A 19,613-nucleotide genomic window follows, 5' to 3' on the forward strand; every position below is an offset into this window, starting at 1 on the left:
TTTTAATTTGTAAACCCCCAAGATCTGGAACAGACTTAGAGCCTCTACCAGAAATTAAATTTTGGCAAGGAGACAGTATATCAGATTTAAAATATATATAGGCATCTAAATTCATCTAACTGCACACCTCAACACCAGAGGTGAACCTACAGTGTGTACTGCAGCACCGTGCTGAGCTGGCACAGCTACCTTTGCTTAAGCACGGCACTGTGCCTGGTCTAATTAGCCTCATTGGGAAGTTAAGATTTATGAGAAACAGGACATAGTCTTGGTTCAAGGCTGCACTGAAAAACCAACCTACTTCCTAGACTGAAGGTTCTTTATACAAAAGGCAGTGCGCAGTTGATGAGGTATCATGTAGTTCAGCTCAGTGTAGTTACTTGTAGGAAGAAACTGCAGACCACCAGTAGCAGCTGATGCTTTACTTATATGTAAGACCATTCTATGCCCTTGGATCATGTACTCCATGATGTTCAAAATAATTCAGAGAAGCAAAAATGTGAAAATAACAAAAAGCTCTTGGGACAGTGAGATTTCAATTTCTTTGGTGAAAAATGTCCCTTGGTTTATGCATGTGTTGTATGCACTTGTACATATTTCTGGGTCACAGCTCAGAGCAGGAGTGTGAACTTTTAGACACTAATTAACTTTGTTAAGATTTTTCTCATCTTTATTTTCTTTAAATTGTCGTTTAATTCGACCTTTTGAGAAAGTAAAAAATGCAGAAATTGTTCCCCAGATACAGGACAATTTAATATTTCTTTTATTCTTAACAAGCATTTTAAAACCTTAAAAGTGACTTTTATTTATATATACTGTGAATGTTTGGCTTTGGTTGCTGATTTCTCACATAGAGCTCATGAAAACTTTATCAGAACTGAAGCATCCTCCTCCCAAAAGAAGTAAAATATACCAGCATTCATTTTTTTGTTCTCTCACAGAATACAGAATCTTAAATTGGGCTTATGAATAATTCAATGGATCAGGCAGGGGCTGAAGGAGACAAACCAAAGCTGTTCCTTAGATTTTATTTCCTCAATACATACAGTTTAAATTATGGAAAAAACCAATACATTGAGAGCTTAGTTTAAGCTATCTCTGAAGCTGAAGGAAACCATACTATAAACCTAAGACTTAATTCAGACTTTCAAACTCAGATTCAACTTCAATGAAGGCAAATGTTAAAGTACTGGAACACAAAACTGCTTACACAATAAACCTTATATTAGAGAACAAACAGCTACAATACAAACAAGGACAGCAATAAAAAAAGTCACAATGGAAGAGGTGAAAATTTTAGCTTAAAGTAGTAGGAACACAAAGGGAATGTGACAGTCATATATAATTGCACATTGTTGTGCAAGCCAGAGCATTCTTAGATTCTTCATACAACGATGCTGTGAGATAGTAAGGAAAAAGGATCTTCAATTCAACTATTTTTTTTTCTTTTAATAGTTAATAAGGAAAATGGATTAACATCACTTACTACACTAAACAAAACTAACAAAAAAGCAACTAACACATCAAAATACCACTAAATTATTATATCATTTTCTTAAATTATTATCAGCTTGATGATGCCTCCTGTAATACCTTTCTTTTCTAAAAAAACTCAAATTATATATTTATAATGAGGCATTTAAAAATACTTTAATTCATTATATGTTTTTTGGAATTAGATCAGAATAGGGCCCTTATTAACTCTTGTGGAGGTTAATGCCAAATTATAGTCACTGAGTAGCTGTTATTATTGGTATGATTATGGAATAGTTGAATAATTTTAAAAGGTAGTTTTAAATTGCAGTTATATTTTGAAAATCATAAGACTTTATTGTAAGGAAAACCTGCACACAGATAGATTATCATTCATATTAAATATAATTAATCATATGAATATGATTTAATAAGCCATAATTTTAGTAAAACTGTACAGGTGATACCTTAATTTTGAACTTGTCAGCTTTTTTTTTTTTTTCTCACAGTGCAGTGAAAGAACTTGGAGACAAATTATACCACCAGGTTTTATCTGCATCTTCAAATTGCTGGATGAAAGCAGAAATGGTTGTTGAAAGGAAAATGAGGAGGTCAAACTCAGTTATATTAAAAATATTATTTTTTAATTGAGATAGAGAAAATATAGAAAAAAAGTTGAAACAATGATTTCCACAATAACAATCTATCATGAGAAATCCGATCATCCACCTTTACAGATTTGCTTTAATCAATCAATCAAACTATCAGCCTCAGGAAATCATTACTTTGTGCTTTTAGTTGCTACTCTGAACTTCAAGAGAGAGAAAAGAAAGGTGCAATGGTTAAGACTAATCTGAGGTTAAGATTATTAGGGAAATTATTTGGGGGAAGCATGAGAGCAATTTTGAAAAAAAGAAAAACTAGGAATGCTATAGAATAAATCAATATTAGAATAGAACAAACAAGAAGTGGTTTCTGGGCAAAAAATTATTCAAGAAAAATGCCATATATTCTTCTATTGATGGCACAGTAATGCTTCTATAAACTGTGTTGCAGTTATTTATATAAGGTAAGAAAAGTTTCGGTAAAAGGTAACACAGTGTATGAAATAAAGAGGGAAGTTGAATCGTCTCCAGCTCCTCCAACAAAGGTAATACACATTAAAACTGACAGCACTGTAGTCTTTCCAAAATGGATCATTATTAGCATATACTAATTCGGTCTGTCTGCATGTGGTGCTTCATAGGTCAGACCAGGACTAATATATAACTAACTATTTGTCTGAATAAAACCATGTCAGTACTTGCATTCCCAGGATGATGCAGAAAATACATGAGTCAATACTTGCACAGGCTAATATGCTAATGTAACTCCTGGAGGTGTGTATAACTCATGGTAACATCAACTAAAGCTGTTCTAACCACTTGTATATTTTATGACTAGAACATCAATATAACAACTAGGATTAGGTAAGTTATAATTGTGGTGTGTGTTTTTTTCTCCTATTTAAAGTAAAAAAGTCATGACTTTTTGGTCATATGAGGGAAACAAAGTTATCTTTAAACACTCTCCTAGGTTATTTTGCTATAAAAATTCACTAGTAATTGTCATCCATCTCTGCTGTCATCTGACAAAATTTGAGTAAATACATAAGAAACAAGAAATGTGTAAAGAAAGAATAGTGTATCTGAGGTACAATTTTGTTCTTGCTTGTATCCAGTGAGTACTTCATTCAATGTACTCTCATTCCTGGTATTACAAGGACAACTTAATTCCTGCAAAGTTCTCTTGTGAAATCCAGTAGCAAATAGAGTAGCATGCACGACAGTAAGGATATCTAAACAGCTGTTTTTTGTCCCTCATCTATAGACTGCTTTTCTGCATTTGTCCGTGAACTTCAGTTAACAAATATGTATCACCAAGATTGTATCTGAGGTGATCTCTTCTGAACGTTAGATCACAAGCTGTTTGGGAACACCAACAGGCTTCTTATGCAATTACTTACACAAACAATAATAATTTGCCAACTGCAGAAGGTCAGAAAATTTCTTAAATTGCATCATTATTTCATATGCACCTAATTTGTTAATGTACCGACAGGTGATCAGGCAGTTGTTCTCACCTGTATCCGTTCAACTTCTAAAAAAGTCGCTGTCTGGAAGGCTTTTTCCCATAGTGTTAGGTCAGACTCTAGTTCCACAGAAAAGTAAAGATCTTCTCCAGATTCAGACTGGACACTGAAGCAATGTTTCCGCCGGTCCAGTAGATCACTGTCCTGATGAAAACCTGAAGTTATATAATCTGGCATACATCAATTAATATTTTTAATTGCAAACATCTATGCCTCAAACCCAGCATTTTTAAATGGCATTTTTAATGCTAGTAGTAACTACTGAGAGCTGAGAAACTGAAAACTGGGGTTTTGGTCTAAATGTTGACATTTCAATGAATTTAAAACAGGACACCTATATGCAGAATGGTACAGAAGCACACAGTATATCTCTGGCATAACTTTGAATATTTTAACAAATCACTTCTCTTAATGTTATCAGCTATACACTTTTAGATTAGATAAATTCTATAAAAGGTGTCCACTTTCTATTCACATGAAGAACACAAATATCAGCTTCTCTGACCTATTTGACTCACACACTCTGCTCTGGAACTTTGGTCAAAGGAAGAAAGAGACCTAGTTTAAGCAGTGTGAAAAGTCCATCTGCCCTATTTTCCCTATAGATAAGTTCATATTTCTGATAGCTTACAAAATTCAACTTAGAATTTTTCTTTAAATGGATACTGCCAGTAGAGACTACAGTGGCTGCCAGTGGTTAGGTTGCTGGCTTTGGACCTGGAGGAGAAAGTTACTTTTGGCTTTACCTTCAACATAACACCACACAACGAATATCAGGTTATAAATATTTAAGAATGATTGCTAGCATTTGTAATTGGTACTAAACAAAGGAATAAGCAAATTAATCAGGAAATCCATTCACTAAAATGTTTTCAAATATTTATTTATTCATTTATTTAGTATGGGATGCTTTATGTTAAAATTCTGCCACACAATTTGTCCTTGTGAATAATACACTTGCAGAAACAAGTTTAATTAATTTTTATCCCTGCCGTGCCAAAGAAGTTGCCACAAGTCACAGTTTCATCAGCTGTCCTTGCCAATACATCTGGAAATTTGGTTATAAGTAACCTGTGTGCAACTTCTACAATGCTACCCCACAGCAAAAGACACAGTTAAGATCAGTAAAGGAGACTTACAGGACAGTATTGCTTTCTACTTATACACAACTTGAATAGACCAAGGGGAGCATAATCAGATGATACAAGCTGGAAGAGCACCTTACATTTTTCAAGTCATCTCTCCCTGGGGCAGAGAACTAGGAGCCTAAAGCTGACTGAGAACGGAAATACAAAATCCAGGAACCTGTCTGAAACTATTACTCTGAGGCATACAAGTAGGCAATGGTAGATCATGCACTACTTTCCCCTTTCTATTCATTCAGTAGACGTGTGACAGACCTCTTCAAGAAAGCCAGTACAGCATGCATTCATGAATGCTTCTGGTTCAAGTCTGCTTTACAATTTCTAGAAGAATCAGCTATGGAGGCAACATACCCTCTCTTTGCAATCACCATGACAAAAACAAGTTGCTAGGATTTTAAAATGACCAGTCGCTGTGGAATAATCTCCTTACTTACTTCCATCAAGTCCTAAGCTTAGTAGCTCAATAGCATTAAGTCATGTGTGGAAAAATCAGCATGAACACAGGCTGTTCGATCTTACAAACAGTATTTAAAAAAAAATAATTATTATTCTCACAGATTTTTCTTCCAATGTTCAGAGGACTGTGTAATTGAATCACTTAGATGTAGCTGAATAATAACCTATGTCGTATGACAAATACTTATGTCTCTTTTTTCTATCTTTTTTTCTCCATTTTTTTCCCCTTCCACTCGGGCCCTTCTGCTAAAATTAAAGTGTTAATTCTGCTCACAGTATGTTCTGACCAGCACTCAAAAAGAGGTTATAATGTCTAGATTATTGTTAATGACACCTATGCTCCATTGCACACATAGCACCAAAGTGCACAGAGCAGCAGCAGGGTGACAAATGTTTAACCTTGCAGATATGTGTAGCAACATAAAACTTAGAATTACAGAAGGGAACTTAAAACCATGCAGTTCCAACCCTCTGCCATAGGCAGTGACACCTTTCACTAGACCAGGTTGATCAAAACCTTGTCCAACCTGACTTTGAACACTTCCAGAGACAGGGAATCCACAACTTCTCTGGGAAACCTGTTGCCATACCACTCTCACAGTAAAGGATTTTCCAATCTAAACCTACTGTCTTTGAGTTTGAAGACATTCCCCCTTGTCCTGTCACTAGATGCTCTTGCAAATAGTACCTCTCCATCTTTCTTACAGGCTCCCTTCAGGTACTGAAGGGCCGCAATTAGGTCACCCTGAAGCCTTCTCTTTTCCAGGCTGAAAAATCCCCAATCCTGGATGACTATTGGACCCTCACTCCTCCAGGGAAGAAAAATACTTCTTATACTATAAGAAGTATAAGAACTCTGGAAGCAATTCTTGTCTAACAGGTCTTAAGCAGGCTCTTTAATTCACTGTTTCCAGAGCTACATCTGATTGAATAGGCCTGTTGGTCTGTAACCAAAGGGACCTATTCAGCATGGAGTCTGACAAGACTCATGTGTAAGATACATGTATTTCCTGGAGAAGGCTTTAGTTCTTCATAGCCGTAACCTCAGAAGAAACTAAAAATATTTTGAACTCATCTTTACTTATTCTGGACGATAATCAGTAATTATTTCTAATGCAAACTCTTAAATCTTTTTTTAAACATGACTATGGCACTAGGTGGGATCACAGGAATCACTGTCATTAAAACAACTGAAGTAACAACCCCTGCTTTTAAATGGGAGAGAGCTTAGTGCAGTGCTCTGTTCTAGAATGCATATCTCTGTTTATCTGGGCACAGTTAAGGTTTTGTGCTTTTGAATTACATTGTTAGACTCCTCAATTCTTACAGGCGTTTTTTTTACCTATTGAGAAGAATATGCTGTCTACAAAAAAGGGAAGAGTCATTGTGTAGACTGAGAAAAACAAAATGTTAAAAGTTTTACTGAGATGGAACTCAAAAAGTGTTTGAAAAATGCAAAAATCTCAGAAGAGTCTTCGAAGTGATTAAAAAAAGCCCATGTATTTTATTATCAACATTGATAGCAATATTGATAGTAGATTTACTAAGCATTACATCAAACCTAGCTGATGAAATGAGAAAGAAGAGCTAAATGGGGTCTACAATATTTATTCAGGTTTTTGCTATTTGTATATGAAAATGAGAGCATGCTTTGATTTAGAAAAGATCTAATCAGTCCTAGGTAGCATTTCCCCTCAGTGTTTTACATATAAATATTTTAGAGTATGTCAAATATTACATCGTATTGTGACAAACAACACACATAATGTAGTAATTTATTTTTGGCATTTATATTCTATTTCATTCTTATTTGGAATGAAAACAAAATTCAGCATTTCCACAGAAAAAACCATTTTGACAGAATAATAATTTCAATTTGTGATTAGCTCTAATGCATGTACTTGTGATTTTGATATCAATAGCTATGGTTAAGTCCATGGTAATACAAGTTTAGATCAAATACATTTAAATAATTTGCTTCAATTTTTCTAAAATTGCTGATATACATATGAGGTACTTCTTTACTTGTTAGTGGTATTCCATCCTACTTGTAAAAATATTTTTTGGGCAAGGTTCCCTTTAGTACTGCTTCTGCTTCTTTTTCTGCAAGATCTTCCTTCAGTTTTGCATTGGTTTTCAAGCATTTAAAATCTGTATTTTAAATTTATAGATCTAATCATGTTTCCATCTTTACAATTGATAACTTCAGGAAACAATATGTAGCAAGAGTTAAAAGACAGGTATCCAAATGTCCTTATAAAGAGAGGAATTTAAAGCAAAAATATTTTTTTTTAGATATCCAAGAGAGAATTGTAAAAAAGCATCTGCAAATTTAAGATAAACTTGTCAGGAGTCTCAAAAACAGGTCTGGATTAAGCAGGAATCTTCATTAATTAACTTTTACCAAACTGTTATTTCAGCTAAAATATAAAATGTCATTCTACCCATTTAAGAATCTGCTATGACCCTGCATTTTTATATGCACTCACTAGTCAGTGACATGAGCCAGTTTCGTGTTGGTTTTTTGAGGACTCTTTCATATTGTTAATGATTAGCTGTACCATTTGCCCCAATATTCTCAAATTGAATTAATAAAACTCTCCGAAGAGGAACAGGCACAAAACTTCTAGCAGTATGCTCATTCCCTACTGGAGGGAATGTAGTCCTGCTGAAGGATGGGCTGTGAGGAAAGTCAGTGGCTTACACCCAGCTTCAGGGTAATCCAGCATCTCTGCTGACAGGACAGTATGACTCCTGCTTGTCTAATTAATAATGCTATCCATGTTAAGTGAGAGTAATAAATTTGTCTAAGGGAACCAAGCATGGCTCATTAGGCAGGTCCTTTCAAATTAAGGCAGAATGCTTCTTTATGACTAAGTAGTGACATTGTCCTCCCTTCTGCAGCTTTTTCTCTTTTGAAAGGCTGCTCTCTCCAGAAGCAGCACTGCTCCTCTTTTTATTACTTGTATATTTTCTTTTTAAGTATGATGATTGCATTAAATACTCATATTTTGGCTACTATTTAAATCTGCTAAGATGCATGAGACCGTCTTGAGACAGTCAGTAAGAGCGGAGTTGTTCTAGTCTACAAAGCCCTGTGCAATAGAAAACAAAACTAGGTCTACCATTTTCATGCTCATGCATGACTTTTACCCATGAGGTGCTCACGTATGGATTCTGGTTTACCTGTGAAGTTATATATAGCGTAATTTGGCAGTGCAACTGCAAGCAGTTTTTGACTTGAACAACAATTCATGTAAAATGTTCAAGACCACCCTAATCAGAGTTGTATACCTAAACAGACAAAATAGACCTTACCTTTCAAGATAATTTTATTTCAGCTGTCAAAATGAAATAAATATTCATGATTTTTATATGAATTATAGTAATTCTTAATAACACACAGATGAGAAAACAAGTAAATCCTGTTTTGTTTTTTGACTAATTTAGACAGTTTTGCAGAGAGAAATCTGTCCTATCATAACCAAGATTCAAACCTAAATTCTCAGAAAATAAAAAGAATTTTCTCATCAATTCAAAAGTGCAGTAACTCCAAGGCTGTAAAACCTAATCATTTTGCACTTGCTACCATCAGTGCCCTGATTATTTTACTGTTTCTGTCTCCTTTCACTTATCAGTTCTGTCTACATAAACATACATCCTTTTTTCTAAGGGCTTCTAATGATCTGTGTCTTTATCTGGAATTTTGGGAACACTTTGCTTGAGCATCACCATTAGTTGCTATAGTGATGGTTCTAATAGCATTTACAGGCATCAGGGAATAGATTCGCTCCAGAGTGGAAAAAAAAGACACTGTTTCCCCAACATATCCTCATTAATCAAGTGACAAAATAAGAATTACCCATGCAGCCATGCATGTGTTTGTACATAGCTCATCTTATTTGGACTCTCTGAGTTTTAGTGTTAAAAAGTGAAAAGAAAATGTTGAAATTGCATATATATATGCATTTAAATAAACTCAGAATTGCAGCTAAACTGAAACTGAACAGAATATTTTTGATGTCCAGATTTTAGAAAAAATATTTTTTCTCAAGGGGAAAAATATTTCTAATTGCAGGATAAATTTTAGTTTCAATTAAATTTCCACTAGAAGGATGTGTCTGATTGCTTAAGAGAAATACAAAGGTTCGTTCCCTGTAAGTTATTAGGTACAGCAGTAAGCTTGAACCACTTCCCTACTCTGCCTGAGTAGGAAAATTAATTTCCTATTCTGCCTGATTAAAAGATGATGCAGTCTCAAAGACTCGCATCTGAATCAGAACAGGACTCTGAACACAGGTTTCCTCTGAAACAGTGCCAAAATTGTGCCTTTCTTAATGAACTCTACTGAGAAACTTGTTTATTTTTATGCTATACGAGGAAAACTATCAAAATGTCCATAGACTAATCTTCTGAGGAAATAAATTATTCTAATACTTTTCAGAGAGCATTAGCACAGTTATTTTATGCTACAGAGAAATCAGAGACTAATATAACTACAAACACATATTAAAAAATGTGCTTATCATCACTTTGGAAAGTTATTGAGGCTTTGTACCTCTTCAAAGTTTGAGGCATTATTTGCTGGAAATTAAGTTTAAGAACAGATCCCATAAGAGTATATGTGATGATAATAAATTGCAATGCTAAAGAGTGATCCTATCTTTTCATTCTGCCCCCTTGATTATTACTTCCTCAAATTTCAATAATTTTTTTTCCCTGTGCTAGTTGCCTGCCTAAGGATATTTTAGTATTTTTACATTATAGTTAAAACAGTGAATCAGTTCTGTAAAATGGAATAGGAAAAGGAATGAAATTGCTTTGTCCCCGTTAAAACCAAAGAAACAAACAGACAAGCATTACCCCCTGAAACTGCTTTTTAGGCTGCTCTGGAACCTCCATTCTTTGAAATAGAAACTGCTATTAAGGGAGAGGTGAACACTTTTGCTGCCCTTGGAAAAAAAAATGACTTAACATCTACCAAAAAAGGTAGTTTTTCTTGGTAAAATTTGGCTGTTACCATCTGAAGATTTTATTCTGAACGTGCTTCATCACCATGTTGTATAGGAAGAGAAAATCCCTATTTTCCTGAATATTAGGGGTTGTTATGCTACTAGCCATGGTGAGAACATGATACACTATTTCTCCTTAAAGAGGCAATACACCTCTTCTAGAAAAGAAAAAAACATGACTCAAAACCAGAAGTGGAAAATTATGTGGAAGAAAAGTCCATATAAGTCTCATTTTTATAGGTTTTTGTGAGTTTTTTTCAACTTTAGATGTATTTGTTTTAAAGGTAGGAAAAGATCTTTTAAAGGTCTTCCTCATGAAGGACACAAATATTGGAAGGATAAGAATTAAACCTCATCAAACAAAAAGTTGGAAAATTACTCACCAAATTGATTATACATTATATTAATAGCATTGCCTACATGACTGCACATTCTTTTTTATTTATCTTCCTTTTTTTGACAAAATTCCTTATTTACTCAAATAGCCTGTCAATACATTATGTCAGGATGAGAATACATTAGGGTAGCATAGGGAAAGCATTTGTGTTAATATCAATACGTCAGCAAATTTGTATGAGTAAAAAGATAAAAAATTATATTTTACATTACTTGTTAATAGTGCTCAGAAAAAAAAATCAAAAGGAGCTATGGAGAAGAAGATCCTATCAAACCAAAGATCAAACCAAACAACAAAAAATTTGTTAGGAAGTTAATATTTCTGTTTTCACTGCTGGCTCTGACTGTTGAGAGTGATTAATATGTAGACCTCCACCATGAAGAGAATGCACCAAGAGAAGTTTTGAATAGTTGTCCCTGAGACAGGAACAATTTATTTCGTATAAGGAATGGGACACAGTTTCAGTGAAAAAAAATACAGAATTATCACTGTTGCATGAATGCCTGTAGTCCCAAATTCTTTGTGCAATAAAACTGCAACAGCTCAAGCTAAATTTAAGTATTGCAATAGCCAGAAAGAAAGACAGTTAAAAAGCCTCAAAGGATTAAAATCTGTGACCAGAAAATAAGAGAAAATTGATAAATTAGAGAAAAATGCTACACAAAAAACCTACTAAAATTGATGTATCAGAATATACTAGTGAATAAAATACTGAAATACTGAATCACTCCAAGCTTTAGAAATTCCCTGATTAGATTAATTCAATTAAAGGAAACTTCTCAAACTTCAGTTAGATCTCAAATATCTAGGATATAAGACATATGCTAGCCTTTCCCGAGTATCCTTACACAGTATTTATATTTCACACCTTATTTCTCTTCTTTTTCAACATCCATTTTGCCTTATGTTAAAAGTTAAATTAGTTTTGCCTTTCAAGGATGTTGCAACAGCTCTGTTGGTCTCATAACTAGACAGGCAGCAAAAGAAATTTCTGCAACAAAGAGGTTGTAGAAGTCATTTAAACATTTATATTCTGTATCTAATATTATTTTCTTTTTCCTCTGTGTGTGTTTGTCTTGTTATTTCTTCTTTCAGGAAGAAGGATCAGACCGTGAGATTGGCAGCCCCAGCCCAACAAAACTGACTCATTTTTCACTCAAAATAAACCTATCTAAAGTTATTGGGAAATATGAAAAACCTTCCTTGGCAACTTTATGTTTCAAATATTGTTCTTCCTTGCTGAACAAAACGAAAAGTTAATGAGCCTTTTTACAATGGTAGTTGTCATGCATGTAATAACACTGCCTCTTTGCTTTCAGAAAGGTTTTTTACATGGTGCTGTAGAGTTAGAGCAACACCAGCACCTTTAACACAGAGAGCCCATTAAATTTGTCCAAATTAACACACCACGGATTAGGTCTTCTTTAACTATGTATATGTTGAGGAGAAACGTACTGAAATCACATACAGAATCACAGGAAATATGTGCAATCTGACCAGAGATGTGATCATCTCGTGGCTATCTCCATGCATTGTAGTAGCAGCTACACACTAGCTTACACTTACATGGATCCAGTGGTGGAAATCCAATGGCCTCGTCAGGAGCTCGATTTCAGTACAGGGGAAGTTTTTCTTTATCGTATAACTGAAGCCAGCTTAATGATTGTCTTAATGCAAGCGGACATGGAGATATTTAAGACTTTTACTATTTTTCTTATCGTAGAAAACAATCATAATTCTAGTTAGAGGGGAAACCAAACCTCTTTTCTTTGGCAACATTAAATACTCTTAAATGTAGAACAGAAGACAGACCAAAGACTGAAAATTACTCAAACTGTTTACAACTGAAACACTCATCAGTTTAGCATTTTTTCCAGGAATTGACACCTGGCTAAACCATGGCTGAAAATCTGATATTCCATGGATGTGGCATTAACCTAACCATTACTTCTGCAGTTTTGAGTATGTGTGAAGTACTTTAGAGGAATCAATTTAGGATGCAAGCCTCAGCCATTGAGCTAACTATATTAATGATAGACCTCAAAATATATTCTGGATTTTCATTTTATATGTTTATGTGTTATTTGCATTATTTAAAAAATTTATCTGAATATATAAACATTTCCAGTAGTTTCCCATGCTTTTTATATCACCTTTTTACTTTACTTGACTTACTGGAAATGGACAGCATAATTACAGGCAACTTAAGTGGGAAAAATTAACATAACTACATTTGAGGTTTTACACATACTAACAGCTAAATAAAGAATGAAATCACAAGTCTTCTGAGACACCAAGTTGGTCCTGATTAATATAGCAAGAAAATTATAGCTGCACTGATATGAATTATACTAGCTATAAACATCAATGATTCACTACCCTGACATATTGCCAGCATAGACTGTCTTCCACAATTATCCTCACATTTCATTTCAGAGCTGGTCTGACACTTGAATATGTTTTCTGTTTCCTGCTGAATAAAGCATGTTTTTATGGTGAATTTCCAAATATTTTTGCATGAGACACTGAAGATAGAAGACAGGTGACTGAACTATAGAAAGCATTTTCTCACAACTAAAAGCAGATGCTTGAATGAGCAAGTTACTTGAGTAAGTAACTCAAGCAAAAGGGGCAGAGAACTGCAACCTTTTATGTTATTGTCCAAAATTTGCCTGAAAAATGTAATAAACCTTTTTCTAAACCCCATATAGAAAAATTGTTTAAATATTTAAACTGCTTACCAATTTATCTAAGATACTTAAATGTTTTTAAATTATACACATTTGCGCATGCATGCACATGCACACACACTCAAAATACACATGTTAAAACTGCATATCAAAAATATAAGAGGTAACAAAAAACAGATACAAAAAACCAGTTAAACCAGCTTTGAAGTACCAAAGAGGACAAGGCCATCTGTCCATTTCTGAAGCTAGAAGGGAGAGAAGTACCTGCTTTTCTGGAACATTGAATATTTGTTCAATTGTAACACTAAAATTAGTTGCCTGTTAACAGGGCTTCACTCCTCAAAATAAAGGATTGGGTGAAAAAAGCTTCTTGCACAAAAAATTAGAAATATTTATTCATAGTAAATTCTAACAGCAATTCTGTTGAAAATTACTCATAGATAAATTTTAATCACAGATTTACAGAATATGTTGAGTTGGAAGGGACCCATAAGGCTCATCAAGTCCAACTCTTAGCCCTACACAGGACCATTCCCAAGAGTCACACCATGTGCCTGAGAGCATTGTCCAAATGCTTCTTGAACTCTGTCATGCTTGGTGCTGTGACCACTTCCCTGGGGAGTCTGTTCCAGTGCCCAACCACTGTCTGGGTGAAGAATCTTTTTCTAATATCCAACCTAAACCTCCCCTGGCACAACTTCAGGCCCTTCAGGTCCTGGTGACAGAAATGGTATCATTAGATTATCCTGCCTAACAAATTGCTTAATATGGATTACAGATTTTCTTCCACATGCTAGTGTCACTGTTCCCCTAGCATCAGTCTGACAAAAAATCGTGGTAAAAAAAAAAGTGGTTTGAACATCATGAACTTCTCTTAATGGCACCTTTCACGTACTAATCATCAGAACTTTTACAGTTCCTAACTTCTTCCCCATTTTAAATTGCCTGAGTTTGATTTCTACTCACTTTCTTTTTACCTGTTTACTTTTAGGGTTAAAGAGTTCTTCAGCACCTTATATTCTCTCTCTGCTTCCACCCCTTAATCAACAGACCTACTGAATCTTTAATAAATTACTTCATATGTTTATCAATTTATGCATTTACCCCCCTAGGTCTTAAGTTATTTGCATGTTCCTTTTACATCAAATATATCCCACTGCTGTTTGCCATTATTTCACAATGAATAATTTAAGCTAATTTAATTAAAATGTGATTTTTGTATTTAGCCCGTTTTACCTATGCTTTATGTCAAAAATTATTATTTCAACCCCAAAATCTTAGAGAATAAAGAGGCTTATATTTATGAGATATGTATTTTTATATGGTATTTTGAAACCTTTTCTTATAATCCACTATTGTTATGGTAGTGTATGAAAGTGATTATCAGGGTTTGGGATTTTGTTTTTTATACTTTTTTACTATATAAAACTGTAAATAATTAATTAGAGGATCAATGATCCTTTGCTGAATTTGTCTCAATAAAACTGTTTTTCATACAGTCAAAAGACATCTTTTTAAAATCTACTTTTCTGTTTCAAATTTTAATGGTCTTTGTGATTACTTAAAAGGTCCTAATCACATTAAGAATAGTGACTTATTTCCTTGCTTCCTCTTTCTTTTCCTTGAAATCTGATGGGGAAAAAAAGAAAAAATACATAATAACAACAAAATAGTGATTTATTAAATTACTATTATAAATATGAATCCACTAACTATAAATCACACAATAATCTCTGACATCTCTGATTAAGGTGCAGAACATCCTGCCTTTTAGCTGCTTGAGGCTGAGAGAACTGTAAAAATTGAAAGTGGCATACCAGTGTCCTACATTGTTCATGAGAAGAGTAGAGCCTTTGGAATGGATGCTTGCTAACACATGCAAGCAACTGTGAAGAAAACATTTGCCATAGTGGTAGATGTGTTCTGAGTTTTATTTAACAACTTTGGACTATATACCCTTCCTGACAATTAAATCAGTAAAGTCCTTTGCTGGGTGTAATATTTATTTACTGCTACCAGAAGTGGAATTATTCTTGCACACTAAAACTTTGAAATATTAATGTGTATTCAGTAGGATCTGGCTGTTCATATTCTCCACCATAGTGCTTCTGTCATGAATAGAAACTTAGACAAATCTCTTAAACTGAGAAAAATTACAATTCTATTTAAAAAGACAAACAGTAATAAGTCTCTCTAATCAAAACTGTTCTTGTGAAGCTCATCAGAACTTAAGTCAAAGTTGAGTGGAAAAAGGGGAAAAAAATGCTTTCAGATAGACTTACTAAAGTCCTGTCCTTGTGCCATGAGGAATAGTTATTGAAATTGCCAGTATATAGGAGGAGATAATACCAGCTAGCTTGGGTGACAGTGCATCCTCACATCTAATGAATATGTCTAAATATGGACAAATTTCTTGAAATATCTCAGTGCATTGTAAGCAACCCATGTAAAGCTTACATTTTGATTACCACATTTTGATTACTAAATGTTGTGATAACATTTAATAATTCACTTTTACAAAGAAGACATGAGCCACGATGCATGCTCTTTCTGGCTCTACAGAGGTGTGGCAGCATTCCCAACCAACACACTCAGTCCTGCATTCTCAGGATGCCCAATAGCCTGATCAACATAGAAGGAAACACGTTTTGGAATTTTTTAGTCCTCTAAGCACTACTTCTCACTCCTGTGCTAATTCGTACAAAGGTTAGCACAGACCACCTGAAAGTCCTTCTACTTAAAGCAAATATTAGCCACAAAAGTTGTGTTTATACTAACAAATTAAGCATGTATGGGACTGCTTGTTGACACTATAGCTAGCTGGTAAGGAACAGATCACATCCATAGCAGGAAACTTTTTATTCCCGTAAAACACATGCAACAGCTTATTACAAATGCTCCTTCACCCATGATAGCTCTCAAGCCATGACAGGAATGTTTTGGAGAGTGCTAGATGGTCCATTTGGCCCAAAATCCATGGTAGTGATCATTCTAAAATAAATAAAGAATATAGATGATTGTGTTTCACCATCTGGGAATGATCTATGATAGTGCTTTTTAAATAAAAGAGGGTAGATATAGATTAGATATAAGGAAGAATTTTTTTTTATAATAAGGGTGGTAAAACACTGGAACAGGTTGCCTATACAGGTGGTATATGCCCCATCCCTGGAAACATTCAAGGTCAGGTTGGACAGGGCTCTGAGCAATCTGATCGAGTTGCAGTCATGCCTGCTCATTGCAGGGGGAGTTGGACTAGATGGCCTTTAAAGGTCTCTTCCAACCCAAACTACTCTATAATTCTATGATTCACTATTACTCCTAGTGATTATGTACACAGAAAAATTTGAGTTAAGCCAAGAATATGGAACTAAACCCTCTTCAGAGACATTGATGGATGATATTTTCCTGCAAATGGCATTACTGTCTTCTGGGGTTTATTTCTGCCCAATGACAGCTATTGTCTCTTCTGAAGTACAAACACAGAATAATTCTATTGTCTCAATTTTCCTGAAAAGAATTACATGAATTCAGTCTTTACCATGGAAGAACAGGAAGTGCAGGAGTGGGAACATTCTGTAGCGGAATAAACCTGGGTTCTTTTCATTTTCTCATTAGGTTTCCTGAGTTATCATGCTATCTATCAATCCCTGAGAATATAATTACTTCAAACCCTGTTACTTTGTCCTTTTGCCATTCAACTCATTCTCCAAGGCAAACAGATTTATAACAAAAGTAGCAAGTGAGATAGTCTAGAGAGGAAGAAGTTTGAAGGTGATCACAAAACATGAGAGTAACTTTTTTACGATGCCTCTGCTGCAGTAATACCCATGGGGCTTGCACAAATGTGTCCTGAAACACTTATTGCTAAAATGGAGACTTTTATGGTTCTGGCATAAAAGTTGAACAAAACCTTGAGTCTCTACAGATGTTCAATGTAGTAGCAGTAATGGGAAGCTGTTTTTCTTGGTTTTATTTGCTTTTATATTTAGTGAAACCATAGTTAAGTTCTACAGTACCTGCTGTAGAAAACTAGAAAACATTGAAGATTAATACTCCAATGTCATAAGCTGCCATGTTATTGCAATGATTTTTCTACTTCCATTTTTTATTATTTACAGGTTTTAGTCAGCCAAAGAACCTGTTTGAAACATTTCAAGACTTTAAAAGCTAGACCATATTTACAGAAAATAAAGGAGCATCTGAGTATGAATAAAGTGATAAAGAAACACATAAATGATATTCTTATATAACTTAAACTGGAATTTCCTCTCTGCCTATCTGTTAATACAGACTGAGACTGGAAGATCTACACCTCTTCCCAGACAATTTGGAGAGCTGATGATAAGAAAAAACGTCATCTTTGTACTCTTTTCTGTGCTTCCACACAAAAGTGGCAGGAAGGCATTGGTTCAGGTTTTGCTGCTTTGTGGACTGACTCTTTGGCTGTAATAACTGCTGCTAAATTGCTGAGAAGAGAAAAAAAATCCATGTATTGATATGCAAGAACAGGGGACACAGGAGAAGGGGAAAAAAAGAAAAATGGCTAAAATTGAGAGCGAATAAGAAGAGAATCAGTAAAGGCAAAAGGTTAGAAAAAAGGAAAAGAAGGATCTTTAAGTTACAGAAAACTATATGGCATACATTCTGTAAATTTCTATACAGGGACTATAATAAAATCCTTGGATAAGTCATAAGGAGTCATCTTCCTGGCTCCAACACACTTCTCTGACAAAGAAGAGCTGCCTTGATGTTTACCACAATGAGCCCAAGGCCTGAAGCAATTACAGACTACTGGGGGGGTGGAGGGGTGGCAGGGGCAGGGGAAAAGTGTTTGAGATTTTTCAACTCTCTTAAAGCCTGACTGTGCTCAAAGAGCATTATTTGTATACACCCTTAGTGCAATGTCTTCAAAGAGTGAAAAACTTTTCCTGTAACTTCTCTCCCTACATGACCACTTCTAAGGAGTCAATATTTGCACAGACTTGGTAGTTAAAGGACATGCCATGTGATGTGACATTTTGCATTTGGGATGTTTTACTCTCTGTTAAGTCTCCAGACCTCACAGCCACCATAGCAGTAAAAGAAAATCTTGCACTTTTCTGTTCAGATTGCTATAAACTTGGGTTCTTTTCTTTTTTTTGAAGTCTCAGATGTAAGAAGTTTCCGAATTTTATTAAGCCATTACATCTGTAATTTGCCTCCCTAAGGAAAATATAGTGCACCTATGAGATCTACAATACCTAGGAAATGTACTATTTATGTCAGTAAAAGGTCTTCCCGGTGGGAAACACTTTTTAAAAAAATATTATTTTTTCATACTTCCTTTTGATACTAGTCTGCATCGAACTAGATAAAAGTTCAGAAAAGTCCAAATTACGTTTTACACAATTTTGACCTAAAAAACCCAAACCCAACATACACCAGAAGGCACTTCAGTTTAATGGAAAGAGACAATTTCTTTTCATCCCTTTTTTTCTCATAGAAAATTTTGGGCTCTTGTTTTTTACTGTTTTTAAAATAGAGAGAAGACAAGATAAATTAATTCTGATTGAATTGAGAACTAAAAATTAAAATCAATGTACAATAATGGTCTTATTCGATTTTGTACTCATAATTTTAACTTTCTAAACAATTTTCATTATCTCTTCCCATTTGTTACAGTTAGGGTAAACTGAAGAAATTAGAAAAAATAAGACAAAAGTTTTCAGAATGGTATTGTATATTTTAAAGACTGCTCTCAGGCCTAGTGAAATCTTACATTGCAGCCACTACTAGTTTCATCAACATATTTGAAAACAATCAAATTGATCACTGTTTCTTTAGGTCCTCAGTCAGAAAATGAAATGTCATGCTTATTAAATGTAAAGTTGTAAACCCCATACAGCATTACGGAGATACAAAGTAGTTTCCTAGTCAAAATCAATTTATTTTCAATTTTGCCATGCCTTCTAGTTTGGTTCTGTATCTACTGACACCAGGACTTCTGATATTTGAATTCAAAGGGAAAAAATAAGATCTCTTTCTGCAAGGTGGTCAGCGTTACTCTCTGGTTTGACAACTGGTCTGTCAAAGTGGTAATTTATTTTATACTTTCTCATCATACCTTGAGAATTTTGCACATTATCTCATAAACTGAAAATGTTTTCTCAGCTCGTGTCCAATCCCAGGTTGTGACCTTTGGGGAAAAAAACAAAAACAAAACCAAAAGACAAAACAAAAAAAATAAACAGAAAAAGAAATTAAGCTATTTTCATTTATTTCAGGAAGTAAGTTTATTAACAAAAATAAAGCTATATCCCTAAGCTC

The 19,613-nt window shown here is 34.5% G+C and overlaps 1 protein-coding gene across 2 annotated transcripts in view; it reads right to left on the reverse strand.

Annotated features, from left to right (window-relative positions):
• Window positions 1-19,613, reverse strand: part of SNTG1 (syntrophin gamma 1) — a 335,023-nt gene that overhangs the window by 31,205 nt on the left and 284,205 nt on the right. For both annotated transcript variants that reach the window (XM_018080350.3, XM_018080344.3), the window contains 2 exons: window positions 19,411-19,482; window positions 3,596-3,748 (listed from right to left, as the gene is read on the reverse strand). In XM_018080350.3, coding sequence (XP_017935839.1) covers window positions 3,596-3,748; window positions 19,411-19,482 — 225 coding nt within the window. The remainder of the gene's footprint in view (window positions 1-3,595; window positions 3,749-19,410; window positions 19,483-19,613) is intronic.

This window comes from Manacus vitellinus, unplaced genomic scaffold (assembly GCF_001715985.3).
Source record: "Manacus vitellinus isolate BGI_N305 unplaced genomic scaffold, ASM171598v3 scaffold_1_pilon, whole genome shotgun sequence".
Lineage (NCBI taxonomy): Eukaryota > Metazoa > Chordata > Aves > Passeriformes > Pipridae > Manacus > Manacus vitellinus.